This window comes from Fragaria vesca, linkage group LG5 (assembly GCF_000184155.1).
Source record: "Fragaria vesca subsp. vesca linkage group LG5, FraVesHawaii_1.0, whole genome shotgun sequence".
Taxonomy (NCBI): domain Eukaryota; kingdom Viridiplantae; phylum Streptophyta; class Magnoliopsida; order Rosales; family Rosaceae; genus Fragaria; species Fragaria vesca.
Genome location: NC_020495.1, coordinates 14,040,368 through 14,064,395, shown reverse-complemented (window position 1 = coordinate 14,064,395; position 24,028 = coordinate 14,040,368). Strand labels below are relative to the sequence as shown.

The 24,028-nt window shown below is 41.9% G+C and overlaps 1 protein-coding gene across 1 annotated transcript; it reads left to right on the top strand.

Annotated features, from left to right (window-relative positions):
• The first annotated feature begins 4,389 nt into the window (after positions 1–4,389).
• On the top strand, positions 4,390–5,824 carry LOC101291727 (probable WRKY transcription factor 11-like). Its single transcript, XM_004299750.1, has 3 exons — positions 4,390–5,070; positions 5,177–5,302; positions 5,437–5,824. The coding sequence occupies exons 1-3, from the start codon at positions 4,466–4,468 to the stop codon at positions 5,609–5,611; spliced, it is 906 nt and encodes a 301-aa protein (XP_004299798.1). The 5' UTR covers positions 4,390–4,465; the 3' UTR covers positions 5,612–5,824.
• Positions 5,825–24,028: the final 18,204 nt, after the last annotated feature.

The following is a 24,028-nucleotide window of genomic DNA, read 5'->3' as shown; positions in this document are numbered from 1 at the left end:
GAGTTTGTGGTAGATATTTATGAAGGATACTATTGTTTTTTTCTTCAAATTTGTTTGGATCGGCATGAGAATTTTTTTTCATTGGAATTGTAGTCGGTAGTTGATAAACTACCTTCTCCGCTTGTAGACCAGTCATGCTCCACAAGAAGGCGTCATAAGATATATGTGTAATATTGGAAATATGTAAAAGGAGGAAACCTTCCTTAGCTATAAAAGGAAGGCTTCCCATATGTAGAAAGCTCTCTAGCTAGCTGGCTGCATGATGATCTCTCTCCCAATCCCAAAGGCCTATTGGCCATGATAGTAGAAACTTAAGTGGATGTAGCCATGTCCTCTGATGGCATGATGAACCACTATACGTCCTTGCCTCTTGCCCATGATTGTCTGTTGTTCTTGATCCACCATGATTCTACATAGTCCCCTGGATTATGCAGAAACATTTAGCGCCGTCTGTGAGAATCATTACGAAAAGTCACGTTGCTCTGCCTCCGAGAGGCAATTTATTCAAGTCCATGAGAGCAATAGGTCCATCGGTAGGTACGCAAGCCTAGCAAAAGGCTAGCTAGTCAGCAGGTTGGCATGCTCCTCAGTAGGCCCAAGGCTGTCTCCGGGATTAGCAAGTTGTTTAGCCAAGTCCTAACTGCCGTCGGGCCCAAGTTTAACTATGGGTCCAGTTAGCTAGACAGTAGGTCCAGGATTTTCGTTCCACCGCTTACTGATGGTTTCTCTCCCGGGATCTCACCTGTAGCTCCGCTCGACCCATCCCGCTCGGGTTGTCATCTCACCCACCAGAGATCTCTGCCGGCAGCCGTGACACCCATCCAGGACCCTTGTCTCCTCAGTCCGAGAAGCGGCTCTCCGGGTTCCCGATTGGCAGCGTCCGGGTCTTCATCAAGGAACGGGTGTGCAGCCGGTTGTGCATCTCCGAGGTCATCTCCACTCGGTGCAGGCCGGGATTAGCTATCTCGAGCCAAGCTCATCCGGTGCCGGCCAGGAATGATGCGACGGGAACCAGCTGGTAGTGCCCGGGACCTATGCGGTAACGTCGGTCAGTCGCCCGGCCGGGAGGGGCACCGCTCGAGAAACTCGGTCAAAGCTCGTCTGGTTTCATCTGCAAATCACCATGGCAAATGGGTTCAGCTCCATCAGTTCACCGGGACACCGGCGCAGGATAACCTTGCGGGATCTGAGAAGAGGGAGAGAGAAGAGGGAGTTGGTCCGATCTTGGTATTGGTCTGGACACCCTTCTTCCCACTATGGACACCCGGAGGCTGTCAGCAGCTTTCTTTCGGGAAAGAAAGATTGTAGGCAGAAAGGAAAAAAAAGAGGGGAAAGAAAGATAGTAGGCAAAAAGGAAGATTCAAAAAAATAATAATAATAATAAAAAGCACCACCCGGTAGCAGTAAGTCATGTTCTTCCCGGTGAGTCGGTGACCTCACCTATGATCTGAGCCTCCCGAGCTCGACGACTCCAGATTGAAAAGAAAATAGTCAGTCCGGGAGCAGAGAAAGAAAAGAGTTGGTCACGAGCGGGAGCAGAACAATTGAAGAAGGTAGAGGATTGACCCCATGCAGTCTAATCTGCAAGCAGCGGGTCCCGGTTCCAAAAAGAAAAAGAAAAAAAAAAGGGAAGAAAGAAAGAAGCACGGATCGTAAAAAGGGATGTGGGAGAAGTACGTTAGTATGGGCAAGGGATGTTTCGGGTCCCGGTGGCTTTAAAAGTAAAGTCCAAAACAAAAAACAAAAAACGTTATGGACACCCAGAGGGGCACCCGGACCTATTTAGTCCCTTGGTCTCAAGCGGGATGTACAAGCAGCAGTGCGAACAGCCGATAATTACTCATCGGATCCTGGAGGCCTTCAACAAAAAGCTGGTGGAGTGAAAGAAAGAAGAGGGAAACCTATAGCAACATGATACTACCCTCTCGGACTCTAACTTGGAAGTCAAAGTGTTCACAGTTCACACTTCCGGGTCTATTGGGTGCACCCATTCAGCAGCTATTTTCACAGATAAGTCCCTATCTCGTTGGTTTGTGAAAGTTCATGATATTGATGCCATGATTTCTCCCTACTTGCAAGTCAACTTGTATGTATATGAGTATGCATGCTGGTCAGTAGTTTTTGGCATTCGACCGAGAGGCATAAGTCATTAAAATCCCGATTAATATCAAGCGGGATAGGAATTCGACCGAGAGATTGGCATTCAACTAAGAGGCATTCCACCGAGAAATTATGTAAGCTGCTAATCGATCATTTGTTCATTGTGAAGGTACAACAATCCTCGCCCGGTCGAGTACGTTTTGAGGCCGGGTGTTGGGTGGGGCATTTTTTTTATCTTATCGGCAGACTTAATGATCACAGTGAATATCAAGAAAAGTAAGACCCGGAACAAGCAAGACCTGGAACACGCAAGACCCGTTCAACACACCTCTTGAGTACGGACTTGGGGGGACTGGGGCCGGGTGCCCGTTGATAAATGACTAGTCTATGGACATTTTATATATCAAGTCCCCACTCAAGACGTGTCTTGAACGAGAACTTGGGGGGACTTGTAGTCGGTAGTTGATAAACTACCTTCCCCGCCCATAGACCAGTCATGCTCCACAAGAAGGCGTCATAAGATATATATGTAATAGTTAGTCCCACATTGGAAATATGTAAAAGGAGGAAACCTTCCTTAGCTATAAAAGGAAGGCTTCCCATATGTAGAAAGCTCTCTAGCTAGCTGGCTGCATGATGATCTCTCTCCCAATCCCAAAGGCCTACTGGCCATGATAGTAGAAACTTAAGTGGATGTAGCCATGTCCTCCGATGGCATGGTGAACCACTATACGTCCTTGCCTCTTGCCTATGATTGTCTGTTGTTCTTGATCCACCATGATATTCATAGTCCCCTGGATTATGCAGATACAAGAATGGGTAATCAGCCCCTATAATTAGTACCAAACGGGCATTTTCTCTTGAAGATATGAATAAATCCCTTCCTCTCTTTTAAATTATGAATTTATACTGTAATTCGTGTTTGAATCAGGAATGCTGGAATAACAATGTTTCTCTTACTGCTTCTCATATTATCTATTTTGAGTTCTATGTTATAAGTTGTAATAAAGATTGTTTTTTCTTTTTATTTATTTTTATCTAGAAACGTTATTGAGAGTGATCCGATACGATAATTTCACCAGTGGAACCTTGTCAATGGCCGCGACACCATCATAGTAGGCGAGCACCACTAGAGCTCTGTGAAATCCCCAATGGCCGCCCTTCCGAACCAAATCTCTGTCTTTCGGGTCCGAGAAAGTGAAGAGGACCCGTTTCACTTCCGCCTCCTCTACCTGCAGGCTGCAGCAATCCATCCACCTGCCAAGCAGATCGAAAAAAACCCCAAGAAATATCTCATTTTATAATCCCTCGCAATGAGAAGCTTCCCCACCATATATGAACATGTCCGGTTGGCATGTCCTTTGCCATTCGCCTGACGCAAATCACGCTTTTCTTCCCTTCCGCCAAGGCAAGAGAGGAAGCAAGACGTGCAGCCATAGCATTGATTAACGATGTCATGGTTTAAAAACTTAGAAAAACCGAAGCCCTATCCCTAAGAGAGATATGAGGTAGCTCTACTCTTTTTAGCAACTAGCTCGTTACCTAAACAAGATTAATTCGAGATAAAGCTAACTGACATACTGTATATAGAGTCAATCTACTTTTGTATTTGTATATCATGTATTGTTACATTTTTTTATATTATGAGTGAGATAGCAAGCCATATTAGTTATGTTAGCAAATTAGTAACACTCACTCAGCCAGTGTTCAGACCACGATCCACGATTATTTTAGCTTTAAACTAATCTCTGATTATAAACGCACTAAAACAGAGGCCTCTCAAACACGTTGACCACAAAACTAACTGTTAACATGCATGTGAGTTCCATACTACTACGTACATTACTACCATTATTACATAGCTGACCTACTTTATCACACCATTAACCCCGTTAACGTATAATATGACAAAATTATGCAATAATATTTAAACAAATTATATAATAAAATAGATTTTTTTTTTATCTGATATTAAACTAGAGTTTGAATATCGCAAGCCATTGATTTTTCTCACATTGAGCATTGACCATGTGTTTCCAAACTATTCAACTCTCTGAGTGCGTTTCAAAGCAGGAGGTGAGGGAGAGCCCTCTTTTTGCCCATGTGGGACCCATCACCCGAACACCCTTTAGACTTTACAGTAATCCCTATTTTATCTTCATGTCATCATGTGCCATGCAAAAACGTAATAAACAAACACCAAACAGATCTCCACCGTCGGATCGTACATTTGACTTTGTACGCTTCTCTTCTCCTCTTTTATAAACCAATGTCCACCCCCACAATCTCAAACCAGCAAAAACTCATCTCCCTCTCTTTGACTCTTGAGTCTCTCTAATTGTTTCACAGGACCAGAAAAGCTTCAATGGCAATTGATCTTGTTAGGTTCTCCAAGATCGACGATCGGACGGCCATGGAAGAAGCCGCCTCCGCCGGTTTGCAGAGCATGGAGCACCTTATCCGCGTCTTGTCAAGCCAAACCCCGTCTCAGAACAACCTCGATTGCCGTGAAATCACCGACTTCACCGTCTCCAAGTTCAAGCAGTTCATCTCCGTCTTGAACCGGACCGGCCACGCCCGCTTCCGCCGCGGACCGGCTAAGCAACCTAGTGAACCGACAACCACCTATTCAGCTCCTCCACCTCCTCCCAACCCGGTCCCACCAAAGTCTCAGACCACTTTGTCTTTTGAATCCAGAAATCCCAAAGCAAACACCAAAACCAATTCCAACTCCAAAGACTGCCTCACCTTGTCTCCACCCATGTCAACTACGTCGTCGTTTCTTTCTTCCGTCACCACCGGAGACGGCAGCATTTCGAACGGGAAAGTCTTCTCATCAGCTGCCGTAGCCCCGGCCCCGGCCTTCTCCGCCGGTAAGCCTCCGCTCTCACAATCTCACCGGAAACGCTGCCACGACGAGCTGGCGACCAAAACTACATCCTCCGGCCGATGCCATTGTTCTAAGAGAAGGTACTAACTTCGATACACCCTATGTATGTATGATGTTTGTGAAGATACACGTCTAGTGTAGAGCTCTCCTGTTTTTAAAACTAATTAATTTGTTTATAACTTTCAGAAAAACCAAGGTGAAGAGGACAGTCCGTGTGCCGGCGATTAGTTCCAAAATCGCCGATATACCTTCCGACGAGTTTTCATGGAGGAAGTACGGCCAAAAGCCGATCAAGGGCTCCCCTTACCCACGGTAATATTCTATTCCTTAAAACGAGCACCGCACATCATGTTGAAAATTTCAAAGTCAAAACGTGGATCTCGAAGATTAAATTATTTTCTTTTCTTTCAAAATATTAATTTTAGTCTATGTCGTTTTATTCGCAGAGGCTATTATAAGTGTAGTAGCGTGCGAGGGTGCCCAGCGAGGAAACACGTGGAGCGCGCACAGGACGACCCCACCATGCTTATCGTTACCTACGAAGCCGAGCACCGTCACCCTCACCCGCAGTCTAACTCAGTCCCCGCCGGTGTCGTGGGTCTCGTGTTCCAGTCGTCTTGATGAGGGAACAGTGGTGCAAATGATCGTGACCGTTGAAAAAGCCCCGTGACAATGGAGTTGTGGAACAGCCGGTGAAATTAGAAGCCCACTGAGTCAAACAAAGAAAAGTCGATGTCAAAAATATACGGTGTAATTGGGAAAGGGAGAGGGGTATGGATTGTAAATTACGAAAGAAAGAAGGGTGGAATATAATTTTGTGGATCTTGAAATATTAAATTAATTCTTTTTTTTTTTGTTTGCTTTGATGATGGGGGACTGGGGGTATTGGATTCGTTGAAATCAAGTCACGCGCAAAAAGTCAAAAAGTTAAAGTGGGGTTGGGGGAGCATTGGGAAATAGAATACTCTTCTTTTTTATATTCGTGTCGTCTAAATATGCAGAAAGTCAATGGAGTTATGCTTAGGGTTGGGCCCTACGCCATGTTGTAACGAGTGAAAGAAAGAACACAGATTTACGTGGTTCACTAACAATGCGTTAGCTACGTCCACGGACAGAAGGAGAACAGCTTTATTATGTTGAGAAGAGTACAAAACGGCTTACACAATAGGTTGTATATATACAACTCTAAACCCCGATATACTAATCCTAGTATAACCCGATATACTAATCCTAGTATAACCCGATATACAGATAAGCCGTCAGAACAGATTTGACGGTTCAAGGCATATATCAACAAATCTCCACCTTGACTTGAATCCTCTCACAGATAACAGATGTACCAGATGCACCATAGTGATGCCAGATGAACAGATAACTCCTTCTTCCTCAGATGTCGCCCCCAAAGGGCAACTAACAGCTTGTAACATTTAGCAAGTCCAAACAATGTTGAAACTTGCTGTGTGGAACCGGCTTGGTGAACATATCAGCGGGATTGTCAGCAGTGCCCACCTTCTTCACCTTAATTCTGCTCTCATCTCTCAGAAAATGATACCTGACATCAATGTGCTTGGTCCTCTCATGATGAACTTGATCTTTTGCTAAACATATTGCACTCAAACTGTCACAATACACTATAGCCTGATCATGATGCAAACCAAGACTACTGACCAGACCCCTTAACCAAATGCCTTCCTTTGCAGCGGCTGTCAGAGCCATGTACTCTGCTTCAGTAGTAGACAAAGTCACTGTCGGCTGCAAAGTAGCTTTCCAGCTAACAACAGAGCCACCAAGAGTAAAGACATAACCAGTCATAGACCTCCTAGTGTCAACATCTCCAGCATAATCGCTATCTGAATAGCCTGTTACCAAACAGCTTGTATCACTTCCATAAATGAGACCGACATCAGACGTACCTTTGAGGTACCGGAAAATTCTCTTCACAGCTTGCCAATGCTCCTTTCCAGGATCACCCATAAATCTGCTGACAACACTCACAGCATGTGCGAGATCAGGCCTAGTGCAAACCATAGCATACATCAAGCTTCCAACTGCACTAGCATAAGGAACTCGAGACATGTATTCCTTCTCCTCAGCAGATTTAGGTGCAAACGCAGTAGACAGATGAGTATTTGCAGCACTTGGAGTATCTAAAGATCTGGATGTAGACATACCAAACCTGGATAAAATTTTCTGGATGTAACTTTTCTGTGATAAGAAAAGCTTCTTCTGACTTCTATCCCTGTAGATCTCCATTCCCAAAATTTTCCGAGCTGCTCCCAAATCCTTCATCTCAAACTCTGCACTGAGGAGACCCTTCAACTTCTGAATATCAGACTTGTCTTTTGCAGCTATCAGCATATCATCTACATACAGGACCAGATAAATGAGGGAACCATTTGTTAACTTGTTGTAGTAAACACAACAATCATACGGACTCCTGATGTAGCCGATCTCTATCATATAGCTATCGAACCTCTTGTACCACTGTCTAGGGGACTGCTTTAGTCCATACAAGGACTTCTTCAACTTGCAAACATAGTCTTCCTTTCCAGGGACTTGAAAACCATCTGGCTGAGTCATGTAGATCTCTTCTTCCAATTCTCCATGTAAGAACGCTGTCTTCACATCTAGTTGCTCAAGCTCCAGATCCTGGTGCGCAACTATGGCTAGTAGCACCCTGATAGAAGTATGTCTGACCACAGGTGAGAAAATCTCATTGTAGTCAACTCCCTCTTTCTGATGAAACCCTCTTGCAACTACACGAGCTTTATACTTGATGCCCTCAGCAGGTGACAACCCTTCTTTCTTCTTGAAAACCCATTTGCAAGTAATAACCTTTCTCCCCTGATCAGGTCGTTTGGTCAATTCCCAAGTCTGATTTTTCTGAAGTGACTCCATTTCATCTCCCATTGCAGCAAGCCATTGAGCTGACTCTGTACTTGTAACTGCTTCCTTGTAGGTGGACAGCTCATGAGGATCCACCTCCTCAGCAACCTGTAGTGCATAAGCCACCATGTCCTCAAAACCATACCTTATAGGTGGTTTCCCAAAATTTGGTCTCCTAGATCGCTCTAGAGCCAAACTATGCTGATTAGCAGCCAATTGTTCTGATTCTGAATGTAGGTGTTGATCTTCTTGTCGAGATTTACTCACATCTTCAGTGACTTGTTGCTCCACCTGTTTCTCAACACTACAATTTTCTGATACAACCACAGACTTCACAGTAGGGTTAAACATAGAATTTTCATCAAATACTACGTTCCTACTCAGTATAACCCTCCTTTCAGATGGAGACCAGATTCTGAAACCTTTAACCCCATCTCCATAGCCTACAAACACTCCTTTTTTAGCTCTTGGTTCTAACTTACCCTCACTTACATGATAATAAGCAGAACACCCAAAGACCTCAGATTGGAGTAATCAGCAGACTTACCAGACCACATCTCATAAGGTGTTTTGAGATGTATACCTGTGTGTGGTCCACGGTTTATCAGATAACAAGCAACATTCACCGCTTCTGCCCAGAACCTTCTTTCTAATCCAGCATTAGAGAGCATGCACCTAGCTCTCTCCAGAAGTGTCTGATTCATACGTTCTGCTACACCATTTTGTTGTGGTGTGTACCGGACTGTATGATGCCTTGCAATACCTTTAGTCTTGCATAACTCATCAAATTCAGCAGAACAGAACTCCAGACCATTATCAGTTCGCAGCCTCTTGATCTTCTTCCCAGTTTGATTTTCCACTAATGCCTTCCACTGCTTGAAATTCTTGAAGGCGTCACTTTTATGCTTCATCATGAACACCCAAGTCATTCTTGAGTAGTCGTCAATCATTGACACAAAATATCTGTGACCTCCCAAAGAGTCAACGCGAGATGGACCCCAACAATCAGAATGAATATAATCAAGCGTGCCTTTAGTTCTATGAATCGCTTTAGGAAATTTACTGCGATGTAGCTTCCCAAAGATACAATGTTCACAGAAACTAAGATCCTTGACCTTGTGGCCACCAAGAAGATCATTCTTTGACAGAATTTGCATCCCTCTTTCACTCATATGACCAAGCCTCATGTGCCATAGCTTGGTCATATCATCCTTGTGAACCTCTGATGATGCAACAGCAGCCGAGCCTGACAGCGTTGAACCTTGCAGAATATACAAAGTACCTCGCTTGACACCTTTCAGAACCACATTGACACCTTTGTAGACATTCAAAATTCCACATGAGCCTGTGTACTTGAAACCTTTGCTATCTAGAAGACCCAAAGAAATCAGGTTTTTCGTCATGTGTGGAGCATGCCTAACATCATTCAATGTACAGAATTTACCATCATGTGTCCGAATTTTTATTGAGCCAATTCCAACCACCTTACTTGCAGAATCGTTTGCCATAGAAATATTGCCTCCATCTATCTGCTCATAGGTTGAAAACCACTCTCTGCGTGGACATATATGATAAGATGCCCCGGTATCCAAAATCCACACATCCCTGTGATGTTTGTGTGCATCTGCAACCAAGGCCAGGTCTTCTTCCGAAGTGGTGTCAACTTCTGCTACAACAGCAGTACCTGATGCTTTCTCAGACTGCTTCTTCTTCTTTGGACATTCGTTTTTCCAATGTCCCTTCTCTTTACAGTAGTTACAGACATCATTGGATTTGGAACCCTTTGAAACTGGATTCTTGAATTTCTTCTTCCCCGAGCCTTTCTGTCCCAAACTTCCACTGGCTACCAACCCTGTAGCCTGACTGTCTGAACTAGTAACGGTCGCCTTATGACGCATATCTCTAGTATGTAAAGATGATCTAACATCCTCCAGAGTCAGAGTATCTCTCCCACCAATAAAAGAATCCACAAAATTCTCATACGACGAAGGTAGAGATACCAACAGAATTAGAGCAGCATCCTCATCATCAACTTTAACATCGATATTACGCAACTCTAATAGAACAGTGTTTAACTGATCTAGGTGATCTCTTAGGGATGTACCTTCTTCCATACGCAGACCGAACAGACGTCGCTTTAGAAGCAACTTGTTGGTTAAAGACTTCGTCATGTATAGACTCTCAAGCTTCAACCACAGACCAGCCGCAGTTTCCTCCTCTGCGACCTCGGTGATTATATCATCTGCAAGACACAACAGAATTGTCGAGTGTGCCTTCTCCTCCAGACTGGCCATCTCAGCGATTTCTTGATCCCTTGACTTCTTAACCAGCGGCGCCCACATACCTTGTTGTTTTAACAAGGCTCGCATCTTGATCTGCCATAAACTGAAACTGTTCCTCCCTGTGAATTTATCAATCTTCACATTCAAACCAGACATCTTTCTTTGGCGGAAATCACAACCTTGCTCTTGATACCAATTTGTTGTAACGAGTGAAAGAAAGAACACAGATTTACGTGGTTCACTAACAATGCGTTAGCTACGTCCACGGACAGAAGGAGAACAGCTTTATTATGTTGAGAAGAGTACAAAACGGCTTACACAATAGGTTGTATATATACAACTCTAAATCCCGATATACTAATCCTAGTATAACCCGATATACTAATCCTAGTATAACCCGATATACAGATAAGCCGTCAGAACAGATTTGACGGTTCAAGGCATATATCAACACGCCAGCTATTGCATTCTTGGTTGTGTGTGGTGGTTGACTGTGAGATCCGGTTTTGCTAGTTGTGCGTGGTGTGTAATAGGTAGAAACGATGTGGATTTGAGCAGTGAGCTAGGCCACTTGGGTGAAAGTCGCACATTTGAAGTATTCCGATCTCGAGTTCGTGACGTCTCTAGTATTAAACTAATTTAGGGTTTACTTTTGTACAGTTACTAGTATGTTTCCGAATCGGTTCTCTTGTTTCGGTTCAAATTCCACCCAGTTTTTCTAGAGTTTTTTTTTTTGGACGAAATGCAGGTCTATTAAACAAGGCACAAGGCCAAAGAAGAACAAGGGCCATAGCCCAGAGCAGACAAAGTCTGCAAACAAGATTTTCATAGTCATTGCCAAGACAAGCAAGACTAGAGAAATCAAAGAAACCAAACAACTAAAGAAAAACAGCAAAACAAATACAAAGTCTGAGAACGATAAAGAAAAAGCCGAAATCCAACAGATATAGAGTAGCAACAGAAGATTCCGGTTAGCTGAAGCCACCAAAGAGGGGATCATGAAGATGGAGGGCAAGGCAACCCATCTCTCGAGAGAATACCAACAAGGGAGGATGGCAGACGGTCAATCCAGACGTCCGGGCACATTCTCCGCACCGTAAGCGAGGCGAGGTGATCTGCCGTCGAATTCGCTTTCCTTGAGATCCAAGACCAAACAAAACGTTGCCGGAAAGAGGGAGAGTTCTTGATCTTTGCAACAGCAGGGTAGATGCTCCAGATATTGCAATTGGAGGGAGAATTGATCGCATCAATCAAGCATTTCGAATCAGATTCGATGATGATTGGAAAAGGGGTGAGCTTCTCGGCAAGAGAACAAGCTTCAATACCCGCGCGAGCTTCCGCTTCAAGAGCCGAACCCGCTCGACAAGTCGTATGAACACCATCAATTAAATCACCATGGAAATTCCTTGCAACAACTCCAATACCTACTAGGTGAGTATCCATTGCCCAAGTTGCATCAAAATTTATCTTGATGTGTCCTTGTGAAGGAGGTTTCCAATGCTCACAGTTGTGATGGGCAGATGCATTGTGTGTGGGAAGGTTTGTGTGATGGTGATGAACATGATTTTGGTTAGTTCGGGGAGGTGGTGGAAGAATGGGTTCTGGATTAATTTGACTTGGAGGGAGTGAACTGATGGGATTTAGATGGTGGGGTGGATGAGTTGGATGAGACTCACTAATAGTTAAAAGAGAAGGCCATGGAATATTAGTATTGATGTGCGTAGGGTGGTTCAATTCAGGGTGGTGATCAGCTATTTGGAGGTGTGGATTTACAACAGGATGAGGGGTTTGGTTAGAGAAAGGAGAGGAAGACAGAGAGTGTGGAGTGGGGGAAGAAGATGAGGGAGTACAAGGGCTCACACTGTTGACTAACTTGATTTTTGTTTCTCGAGTGTAGGATGAACTCAGTTGCAGCCCTACTAGCAGTTGAAGCAATTGAAGATGGATTGATAGAAGTGCCTTGATACACAAAAGAGCAACGAGCTTCCAGATTTCCCAACAAAGATAGCAAACCATGGTAAGGTAATCTGCTTGAAGTTGTTTATTTTTACCCGCAATGCATATGATAACTTCAAACCATTTGTCGAAGGTGTCAATTGCTTGTAAATCAACTTTGTAGTTCAGGTCAGAGGCAAACCAAGAACAAACAACACCATGACATTGTAAAAAGATATGCTCAATTGACTCAGGGAATAACTCACACACAGGGCACAAGGGGTTCTGGATGATTTTTCTGTTGAAAAGATTGAGATAGGATGGTAGAGCATTAACCATGATCCTCCACATAAAATTCTTGACTTTAGGGGTAACATTGAGTTTCCAAATGGTGTTCCACACACTGCTATCAACTCGATGTGTAGAGGATGGTTTAAGATTTTGGGAGTGAAAAAAGTGGTATGTTGATCTTACTGAATAGTTGCCGTTCTTAGTAGCTAGCCAAATCAACCTGTCTGACATGCTTTCATCCCCAAACAATAATAACTCAATTTGAAGCCTCTCCTCTTCAGAAAGTAAGTCACTGATCTCATCCAAACACCAACTGTTGGTGTCCCATCGATAAGCTCCTCCACCATTTTAGGCCTGGAACTTGAAATAGGGAGCAAAGGTCTTAGGTACCCCGGATTAGCATTCAAAATCCATCTATCAGACCAAATATCAACTTGACACCCATTGCCAATTTGCCACCTAGAACCTTCCACAATTAAAGCTTTCCCTTCCAAGAGGCTGGTCCATGCCCTAGAAGCTCTAGAACCCTTCCCGGCATTGAGTATAGAACAATTGGGATAATAGATTCTTTTAATAATCTTTGCACAAAACGAGTCGGGGTTTGAGAACAAACGCCAAACCTGCTTAGCCAATAAAGCAATATTGAAATCATTCAGGTTTCGGAAACCCAACCCACCACAATCCTTAGGCTGCCCCAGAAAGGCCCAACTTTTCCAATGAATCTTAAATTCGCTATCTTTTTGACCCCACCAAAAGTTAGCAATTACAGAATCAATTTCTGTGCAAAGGGTAGATGGAAATTTGAAACGGTGCATTGGAAAAGTAGGAACTGCCAAAGCTACAGATTTGATGAGAATTTCCCAACCAGCCATAGAGAGAGTGCCCAATTTCCAGCTTTGTATCTTATCCATGAGCCGAGCTTTGACAAAAGAGAGAGAGGCCTTTTTTGATCTACCCCAAATTGTAGGCAACCCCAGATAACGTCCAGGATTAACATTATTTGGGACACCAAGAATCTCACAGAACTGAGTGACAATATCTGAAGAAGTGCAAGGAGTGCAATACAAATTGGACTTTTCTAGGTTAACCAGCTGCCTAGAAGCTTCACAATAGATGCCAATTAATTTCATTATCTCCTCATAATTCTCGTTAGTGGCCTTTAGGAAGAAAATAGAGTCATCTGCGAAAAAGAGATGAGAGAGGGTTTGTCCATTTTCGCTTAACTTAATCCCATGGAGGCTGCCAACTTCACAAGCTTTCTGGATTAGAGAGGAGAACACCTCAGATATGAATAAGAAGAGGTAGGGAGAAATGGGATCTCCCTGTCTTAGCCCTCGAGAGGGACTAAAGTAATCACCAGTTTTACCATTGAGTGTAACAGCAAAAGAGACTGAACGAACACAAGCCATTAGAAGAGAAACCCATCCATGTCCAAACCCCATATTGATGAGCACCATTTCCAGAAAGTCCTATTCGACTCGATCATAGGCTTTACTCATGTCTAATTTTAGAGCCAATTCGTGTTGATCACCTGTTTTTCTCAACTTCAAGTAATGAAAAGCCTCATGAGCAACCAATATATTATCTTGAATTTGTCTCCCCGGAACAAACGCTCCTTGAAGAGGGGATACAATATCAGGGAGAAAAGATTTCAATCTATTGGCAAGAACTTTGGAAAGAATCTTGTAAGAAAAATTGCACAAGCTTATAGGTCTGAACTGAGTTACCTTTTCAGGGCAAGGAACTTTAGGAATGAGAACGATGTTGGTTTGATTCAGATCAGCAAGAATTTCATTAGTGGCAAAAAACTCCTTTGCAGTGTTGTTGATTGTGCCGTTTATGATACCCTAAAACTTCTGATAAAAAATCCCATGGAAACCATCAGGGCCTGGGGCTTTGTTAGCCCCCATTTCAAAGGCAGCAGCCTTAATTTCTTCCTCACCGAGAGGCATAGATAAATTATGGTTCATCTCCTCAGTAACAACTGGTCTGATGGCTGAAACTGCATCACTCCAATCTCTTGGTCCACTACAAGTAAAAATATTCTTATAGTAGCTCTCAATCTCATCTCTAATGTCTGCTTCCTTATTCAGCCATAATTCCTCCTGAGATTGAAGCCGGAGTATTCTGTTCCGTTGTCGTCGGTGGACTGCAGTAATATGGAAGAATTTTGTGTTCTTATCCCCTGCTTTCAACCAATTCACTCTGGATCTTTGTGCCCAGTAACATTCTTCTTTATCCCATAAGTCTACCACCTCCGCAATAAGAGTATCAGCTCTTCTTCTATCATCCTCAAAGGAAGAGTCCTGAAGCAATTGGAGTTCCTCAATATGACTATTAATAGTCTTTCTGTTATTTGAAAACTTTAACTTACTCCAGCTAGATAAGTCTCTTGCACATCGATCAATCTTACCAACCCATTGAACGGCCCTGGTACCATCACAAGGCAGATCCCAAGCCTTGGAAATCACTTCTTTGCATTCTGCATAGTCAACCCAAGATGGTTCAAACTTAAAAGACTTTGGACCTCGATCCAAAGGTGGTTCAGTGTCAAAAATAAGTGGGCAGTGATCTGAACCCAACTTAGGAAAATGAAAGATACTAGTATCCGGCCATCTTTCTAACCATTTAGTGTTGACAATACCCCGATCCAATCTGATTTTAATGAGACCTCCACCCGGCCAATTGTTACTCCAAGTATACTTCTGCCCTTTGAATTGAATATCAATTAGATCATTGGCCTCCATAAACTCCCTCAAGAAACGTCTCTTACCAGGACAGTTTTCTAGAGTTTAAATCTCAAATTCTCAATATGTTTTTATAGATCACGGAGAAAGCGTTTTGGCATTTGCCCTAGACACAGTTAGCTCTGAGGTTAGAAAGCATTTGAGAATACCTTGTTAATACATAAATATATAAAAGTATCCGATAAATCTTAGGTTGCCCCTGCCCATATGGAGGGAATAAATAGTAATAGAGGGTTTAAATAGTACCCGAACTAAAGGTTATTCATCATCTTGATATCTTAAATTTAAAAATTATTAGATCGGTACCTTAACATTTAATATCAATACAATTAACGTACCCTCCATCAATAACAATGTCAAGTCTATTATTGTGCAAACTATCTCAAGGACAATTTCGTCCTTTCGTTTTCTCTTTCTTTTTTTTGGTTGTGCATGTATGATTTTTTCTCTGGCTCTATTCGTGCCAGAAATCCAAAAACTCTCTGGCTCAATCCGTGCAAAAACCCAATAAACATTTTAAACTATCCATGCAATACAATAAGCTCATATCCCTCACCATCTATGTTTCATACAAAAACCCAGCAAGCAAATTGGTAATTTAAAGTTTTAAACCAAAGCAAAAACCCACAGGTGTGTAAGACTGAAGTTTGTTTGGGGTACAAAGGAGTGAGGGGAGGAAGAGAGAAGGAGAGAGAGCCGTTGTCTGCTCCAAAGACGAAAAAACCCAGTACATCTAAAATAGCAAGAGACGAAAATATCTCAAAGAAGATGAAGGCTTAACGCCGTTAAAGACGACATGTATTGATAGTAGGTCGAATTTTGATGTTAGGGTACTAATCTAATAGTTTTTAAAGTTGATACACCAATGTGATGAATGACTTATAATTGGGGTATTATTTGTAAAATTTCCTCTTTAGTTTTTGAAAGGAAAAGGGGCAGTAGCCCCAAAAATTTCATTGATAAACTCAGGCCAAAATGGCAACAAAACACCATTACATTAGACAATTATAAGTGAGCTTAGTAGATGATTAAACTAGATACAAAACAAGATAACAAAGAAACATAAAAACTGGAGCCAAGGCGCTCAATTGCGGTACTCCAAGCCTCATGAATCCATCTAGCTGCAGCTAGCTTGCTTAGTCTGCCAAGCTATCAAAACACTGTGATTTAAGCCACAGTCAGTTTGAAATTAGGCCTAATAACCCAATTTCAAATCTGACTTTTGATGGGCTTGAGGCAAAACCCAGGTCCAAAAACTCGAGTTCATTCCTAAACCCTAACAGATTTGCATCGTCGCTTGCCGACAATCCCTGATTGTACTAATAGCGACCAAGACGGCTTCGTCACCGGCGACCCTGCCCCCGCCGGCCTCATTATCAAATCTTCTAGTTGAAGAAGTAGAGATGCAGAACTCTCATCAAATCTAGAATCCAATTGAGATTCTATAGGCCCACAGAATTGAAGCCTACACCCCAATATGAGCCCAGATCCAGGCCCACTGGCCCAAGTCCACATCCAAACCCTAGGAGGGTGGTGCTGCTGTCACACCCCGGTTCTTAAGTTATTTTACGGTTATTTACTTTGGTATTATTTTGGTCTTTTACCGTTTTAAGTAACCGTTTACTATTAAGACTCCAAAAGTTGACTTTTTCTTCCGTTTGAAATTTGGGAAAACTTCCTTCATGAAAGTCGTAGAGGACATTAAACGGAGTTCGTGGACAAACGGTACGCTTAAAACGGAGTTCGTATGAAGAAGTTATGGTCTAAAAACGATAGTTACTATATTGGTAAAATGAGGTAAATTCTAGTAGGCTTTATTTTGTGGGTGTTTTAAGTTTGGACCGGGTGAAGAGGGGGTCAAAGCCCAACTCTCACTCTCTCTCTCTTCCTCCTTTCTCTCCCGAGCTCCCGAGTCCCCCGAGCCCTCTCTCCCGTCGGAGACTTCAGCTCCGCCTCCCGCCGTCGTCCGGCCACTGCAGACCGCCGGACCACCTCTATTCGGACCCCTGCTATCCCCTCTCTCTTCATGGGCCAGTGACCAGCCGTGTAACGCCGCCGTTCGAGAGAAAACCTGCCAGAGACGCCGGACTGCCCTTCGCTGGAGTTCTCTCCTCCTGTCACCATAGGTCAGGATTTTTGGCTCATCTTGTAGCCCTCATCAAGGTGAGTAATCCCTCAAAAGAATTTGGTCTAATTTAATCTTGTTAATGAGAAATGTATAATTGAAGTTCTAGGGATTTATGGATGTTTTAGTTCGATTACCCCTGTTAAGCTTAGAATTTGACTAAGTGCTAGTTATGAAAGTTGTTATGCTTAATGAGAGGATTATTCTGTTAAAATTTGAGAGGCAATGGGCATCGCCGGAGTATGGCTGCTGGCCGCCGCTGCCGGCGGAGCAGGCGGTGGCGCCGCCACTTGGAGGTTGATTTTCAGGTTTTTGGGTTTGTTTTAATGAGAGGAGTCTAATGAAGTATAGTTTGGAATTTTTGGAGGAGTTTTGTTAAGGTTTGGGATTTTAAAAGATTACGGTTTTTGCCGGTTATTAGAATGAAAATCTGGCCGTTGGATTTCCTCGGTATTTACTATAGAATGTTAGAATTGATGAATTAAGGTTATGGTGGAGTTTGGTGTGAATCCGGTGAGTTTAACCCTATTAAGAGTAGTGGGTTCAACGGAAGAGAGTTAGATGTTTTTATTCACGTAATTATTTTCCGGAATTAAAGTTTGGTCCTAAGCATGGTTGTTGTGCCAAGATTCGAGGAGACCCCACTTGAGTGGTGATTCGGAATTCGTCAGGCTTAGGCCTAAATCTGTGAGTGGACATTTTGGTTTTTAATTAATATGCATGCAAGATTTTATAATTTAGTATTTTATTTTCTGAGCATATATTATAACTTCGGTATATGAAATGATCTTGGAAATTATTTGAGATTGATGCATGGATTAAATGTTGGTCATAATTTATGGATTTGAGCTCGGATTGATAATTTGAGATTTGAGTTTGGATTTTCTTTATGATTTCGGATTTGAGGTTTCATACTGATTTGCATATTATCTGGTTTTCGAAAGATGATAATCATTGAAGTTATTTATTTCATTGAGCATTTTAACGTGTGGGACACGTCGTTCAATTTAATTAGTTTCTTTGCTCTTTGAATTCTTTGAGTACGGTTGTGAATCGTACTTATGCTTTAATTATGAGTTTGGGGAAACTCACATGGATTTATGTTTCTTTATTTATGTCATACTTGTTGGATCGTTATTATTCATGCTAGCATGTTGTTCCGCCTTTCGAGGCGATGTAGCTTTCACGTTTTAAGTGGGGTTACTCAAGCCCTTTCCACCTTCGGGTGATGTGATGTAGTCGACGACATCACGCAAGCCCTACACTCTCTCTGTTATCATAACATGAAGGTGTAGGGAGTATGGGAGTACTTTGCCTAGGAGGCAACTGAGTCTGGGAGGCTCATTTGTATGGCTATATCTGTTTATTGTTTATTGTTGTTGACATGACTAGCGGGGCTACTCCATCTTTTTGATATTCCTTTTTACAAAGGACTTTTCGAATCTTTATTGTTGTTTTGTCTAGCGGGGCTAGTCCATTATTTTGGTATTTCTTCAATGAAGGTTATTATTTATCTTTGTCAATATTTTGACTAGCGGGGCTAGTCCGTTTCCTTGGAATTTTCTTTATGAAAGTTTTATCAACACTTGCATGCAACAGATTTCTTGATTATTGGAAAATGGGAAAGTAATTAAGTTTAGTTAGTTATGTTGCGATCAGTTACTTGATTATTTTTCGTCTACTCACTCTAACGTTTTTAAATTTCTTTCCCCTGGGCCCTTTGGTTTTAAATGCCCAGTTTGCAGGCTAAATTATTTGAGGTCGAGCGTACATGGAGTCGAGGCATAGTCAGAGGTTGCTTCCGCTTATTCTTTAGTCATTGTTTTTCGTTTAACTTTAGGTCTGCTCTGATAATCAGTTAGTGAATTAATGTTGGTTATTGTTGGTTGTGGGATTAGTTTAGTTGAGTAACTGTTATATTGGGAGATGTGTTGAACTTGTGGAGCAGGAAGGCTCCAGGTGTTGAGGATGGATGTTTGGTTATAGAAGTGTTAAGTTCGATTTTTTTCAGGTAAGGGTTGTCCATTTTCAAGGTAGATTATGCCGAATTTTTGGTAAATTTTCCTTGGAGGTGGACCCCGCAGGAATTACCTCGGGTTTCACGGTGAAATTCGGGGTGGGTCCTATCAGCTGCATTCCTCCGGCAAACCTCTTCTCCCCGGCAACCAAATTCAACCCCCTCTAATACTTGTACAAGCCGTCCATGGTGGCTTCTTTTCCAGATCTAACTGCACAGCCTAGAAAAACACCGCCTCGCAGCTCTCTCCAAACCCGATCACAACCATAAGCTTCATCTTTGCCGGCATATGGCCGCCATCGTCAAAACCTGATACGAAAGGGGTTTTCTCACCCTTAGTCTTCATAACCAACAACCCTCTCGACATCCGAGGATCTTGGACTAGTTGGGTTGAGATCTGGGCAGCTTTGTCGGAGCAGCCATCGGCTCTCCACGCCTTAGTCACCACAGCCCTCCCCTTTGTTGGTCGATGCACGAGATCAGGAACCTCTGCCGCCTTAGATGCAAAACCATGGTTTTGCCTTTAAAAAGAGAAAGAGCTCCACAATACACGGAGCATGGTTAGTCTCACAACAACTTCTCTAAGACTCGAGGGTTTCAATTTAGTGTGTCATTGGCTGTTCAGTTAAATACAATATAATATCTCTTAGTCTAAGTCGATAATTAAGTATCTTTTGAGTTCACTTCTTCATAATCAATCGATTTTCCTAGGGGTGGGCATAAAATCCCGTAATCCCGAACCCGTCCCGGGCCCGTCCCGAAATTTACCGGGACGGGACGGGATTTAAATCTCAAAACATCAGGCCCGTCCCGTCCCGTCCCATCTCTATACAACTGGACGGGACACGGGACGGATAATTCAAGTCTCGTTTAAGCCCGTCCCGTCCCGCTATTTTAATAATTTATTATTTATTGATTAAGATGTGATTTGAGCCTTTCATTTAAGTGTTTTCATCTTAGCTTTTTGTTTCTTTAAGTTACTTGACTGTCTCCAATTCACTAACAATGATGTTTAATACTTTAATTTGTTGATTGTTGTAGACTATTTTCTTGCACCGTAGTAGTGATGATATGTTTAGAAAAAGTAAACAGTATAAACTCTCTTATTACACCGTTTTGTACTTGTAAATATATTACAAGTACTTGTTAATACTTAATAGAGTAAATAACACTATAAAACTATGGAATTATTTTTTACTTACAAGTTTATTTTCAACTTTTTTATTTGGGACTGGGCCAGTCCCGTCCCATCCCGTCCCGTCCCAACCGGGATAGGGCCCGGGTGGGATAAAATCTAAAAATGGCAAATCCCGTCCCGTCCTGTCCCGTTTTCAATGTCCGGGACGGGCCGTGGGATTACCTCTATCCCGTCCCATCCCGTCCCATGCCCAGCCCTAGATTTTCCAACATGAATTTCTATGCAATTTGTCACAATAGGTTACATTATAGGAAATTTACATGTAAGCTTAAAATTTAAGTTGAACATATAAAAAGCACCACAAACGGTGAACTTAAGTTTATTTTCTGGCCATTCATTCAATTAGAATTTGAGATATCTAACGTGAAGCAAATAGTGTGCCAGTGCTAGTTCGGTCTGGATGATATATGGTTAGAGGTGACATTTGCTATCATTCAGGATGTTCTATACTAAGATATTAGCGATTGTGAATACGCAGCTCGGGGTAAAGAGGCTATGTCCCCCTCTCAATATAATATTTTAATATTAATATAATAAATAAAACCGGGCGTGGGGCTCAGCCTTTCAGATAAGTTGAGTTCATGATGTCTCTTCCATTAAACTATTTTTAAGGGTTTACTTTTGTACAGTTTCCAATACGTTTCGAAATCGGTTATCTTTTTTCGGTTTGATCGACAGTTTACTATAGTTAAAATCTGTATAAGGTTTTACTAATAAGTTATCACGGAGGAGGCGTTTTGTCGTTATCCCAGACACTGAGTAGTCTTTGTGGTAATAAAGCGTTTCAGAATACCCAATCAATATAAATATCAGATAAGTAATCTACTAATCTTACCCCTGCCCGTATAGCCATATAGGGTTTTAATCTATTTAAAATAGGGCCAATTACATAGAAGTCCACTTTGACACATTTTATCCTATATAAGTCCACTCAAACATTTTTACCCATATAAGTCCACCCAAGCCTAAATAGTGTCTTATATTTGGTATTAAAGTTCAACAAAATTACAGACTGCCATTCAACTAAAAAATTAGATTTTCTCTCTTATTTTTTGTAAAAATGTCATTAATGTAAAAAGTCAACAACTAAAAAAAGTCTTCGGCTGACCTCCGGCGAGGTCTCCGGCCAACCTCCGGCAAATTTTCCGGCCTGACTTCGACGAACTTTCCGGTCGACCATCTGTGAGAATTCTGACGACCACAAAAACTACTACTTACGATAACAAAAGATAGTACCGCCAGCAACAAAAGCTACTACGACCAGCAAAGAAAGCTACTACCACTGACAACAAAAGATATTACCGACAACAATAAAAGCTACTGCCACCAACAAAGAAAACTACTACCACTGACAACAAAAGATACTACTGTCAGTAATAAAAGTTACTACCGCTAGCCAAAAAAAATACTATCTCCAGCAACAAAAGCTACTACCTACGATAACAAAATATACTACCACCAGCAATAAAAACTATTACGACCAACAAAGAAAACTATTATTATTGACAACAAAAGATACTACCGACAACAATAAAAGTTACTGCCACCAGCAAAGAAAACTACTACCACTGACAACAAAAGATACTACTGTCAGTAACAAAAGCTACTACCACCAACAACAAAAGCTACTGTCACCCGCAACAAAAACTACTACGGTGAGATTTCTGACAATATCCGGCAAGGTCACAAAAGTTTTGAAAGCTATTTTTAGAGACCTAGAAAACTATGAAATGTAGACGATACGACTAATAAAAATGCTAAGAGAATACAATAAATTCCATGGTACAAAAAGTATGAAGCCTTCTACATTGATATAGTCAAGTACAAAGATTACATAAAACTACTACTATAGTTCCAAAAGTCTACTACAATAGTTTCATAAAGCTACTATCAGTTTTCTATGGATGATGCTCAACACTCATAGGCATAATTTTTCCACCTTGAGGACGATTTTCTTTGTTGGCCCAATGATCTCTATGGAGGCTTGAATATCCAAACTCATATGATTTTCGTAATCTATTACAACTATGAAAAGGGAAGAATTCTGCAAGAACAAAGATACAACAAAATATTAGTATTAAAATAGAAATAGTAGCTTTTGACATCATGTTGAAAAGATACTAGCATCATAGAGTTAGAATGCTACTATCACTATGGTTAAAAGATACTATCATACAATGAATAAGCTACTGATATCATATCGAAAAGATACTAACACAAACATAAAAAGATACTACCAATGTATTGAAAATATACTAACACATACATAAAAAGATACTATTACAGTGCCGAAAAGATACGAACACATCCATAAAAAAAGCACTATCAGTGTGTTGAAATAAACTGACACAAGATACTATCAGTGTGTCGAAAAGATATTATCATACAACGAGAAAGCTACTAACATCATGTTGAAAATATACTAACGTAAACATAGAAAGATACTATGACTATGTTGCAAAGATATTGTCCGCTAAGTGAATTTTCCTATAGTATACCTACACAATCGAGAAACATGCCAAAGTTCACACATAAATTATGCTTGCAGAATGTTGAGAATTGTAGACCTACACCAATCTACCATACCAAAACATGAACTAGTAATTACATAAGCACATAAAGATGATGCCATAGTAGCAGAAAGATACGACATCAATTATAAAAAGCTACTATTCAGAGCAATTATATACAACGATTACAATCATGTAGTTTATGAACAATTATAGTTGCTAAAAAATTATAGGTAATGGACAACTATAAACTAAACTTATATATACAACTCATATATACAAGCGTCATCGATCTGAACCATGCAATCAAACTAAACCATTCACGACTCAACTAAATTAATTTCTAATCCTAAATTCTCCTCTTTCCACTTCGTTCTTTGTATCAAACAGAGAAGGTTGAACTAGCTATTCAAACAGAGCACCAACAAAATCAAACAAATCTAAGAGCATGTAGAATGAGAAAATTAAACCAACGATTGGCAAAGGTTTAACAGAGTGTGATCTAAGTGAAGTCTATAGGTAGAGAAGAAGAGAAGTTAGAAGTAATTGGCTTACATACCAGTGGATATGGATCGATGCGAGGAGAGAGACAAGCTCCGACGCGATCTGAAAGGCGTCGTTGTCGTTGACAGAATCAAAGATGCAATCGAGCTCAAAGTCGTCGTTGTCGAGGCGCCGTCAACTGAAACTGAGATGCAGTGGAGGTTGAGCCGGACGATTGCCGGCGATGGATCATCTGAGGGAGAGACCTCCGAGGCAGGCAGATATGCGATGGCATTTAAGAGCCAGTTTGGTGACGACCTTGAGGGAGATGTAGTCGAGGCCGAGATCGGCGTGCAGGCGTCGTCGACGGTCGATCCGGAAGTCATTGTCGAGGCTAGGCAGCGGCATAGTCGTCGTCGGAGAAGCAATCGAGGTCCTGTCGGAATTCGTCTCGAAGTGGCAGCGGCATTAGAATCGAAGGAGAGAGAGAGAGAGAGAGAGAGAGAGAGAGAGAGAGAGAGAGAGAGAGAGAGAGAGAGAGAGAGAGAGAGAGAGAGAGAGAGA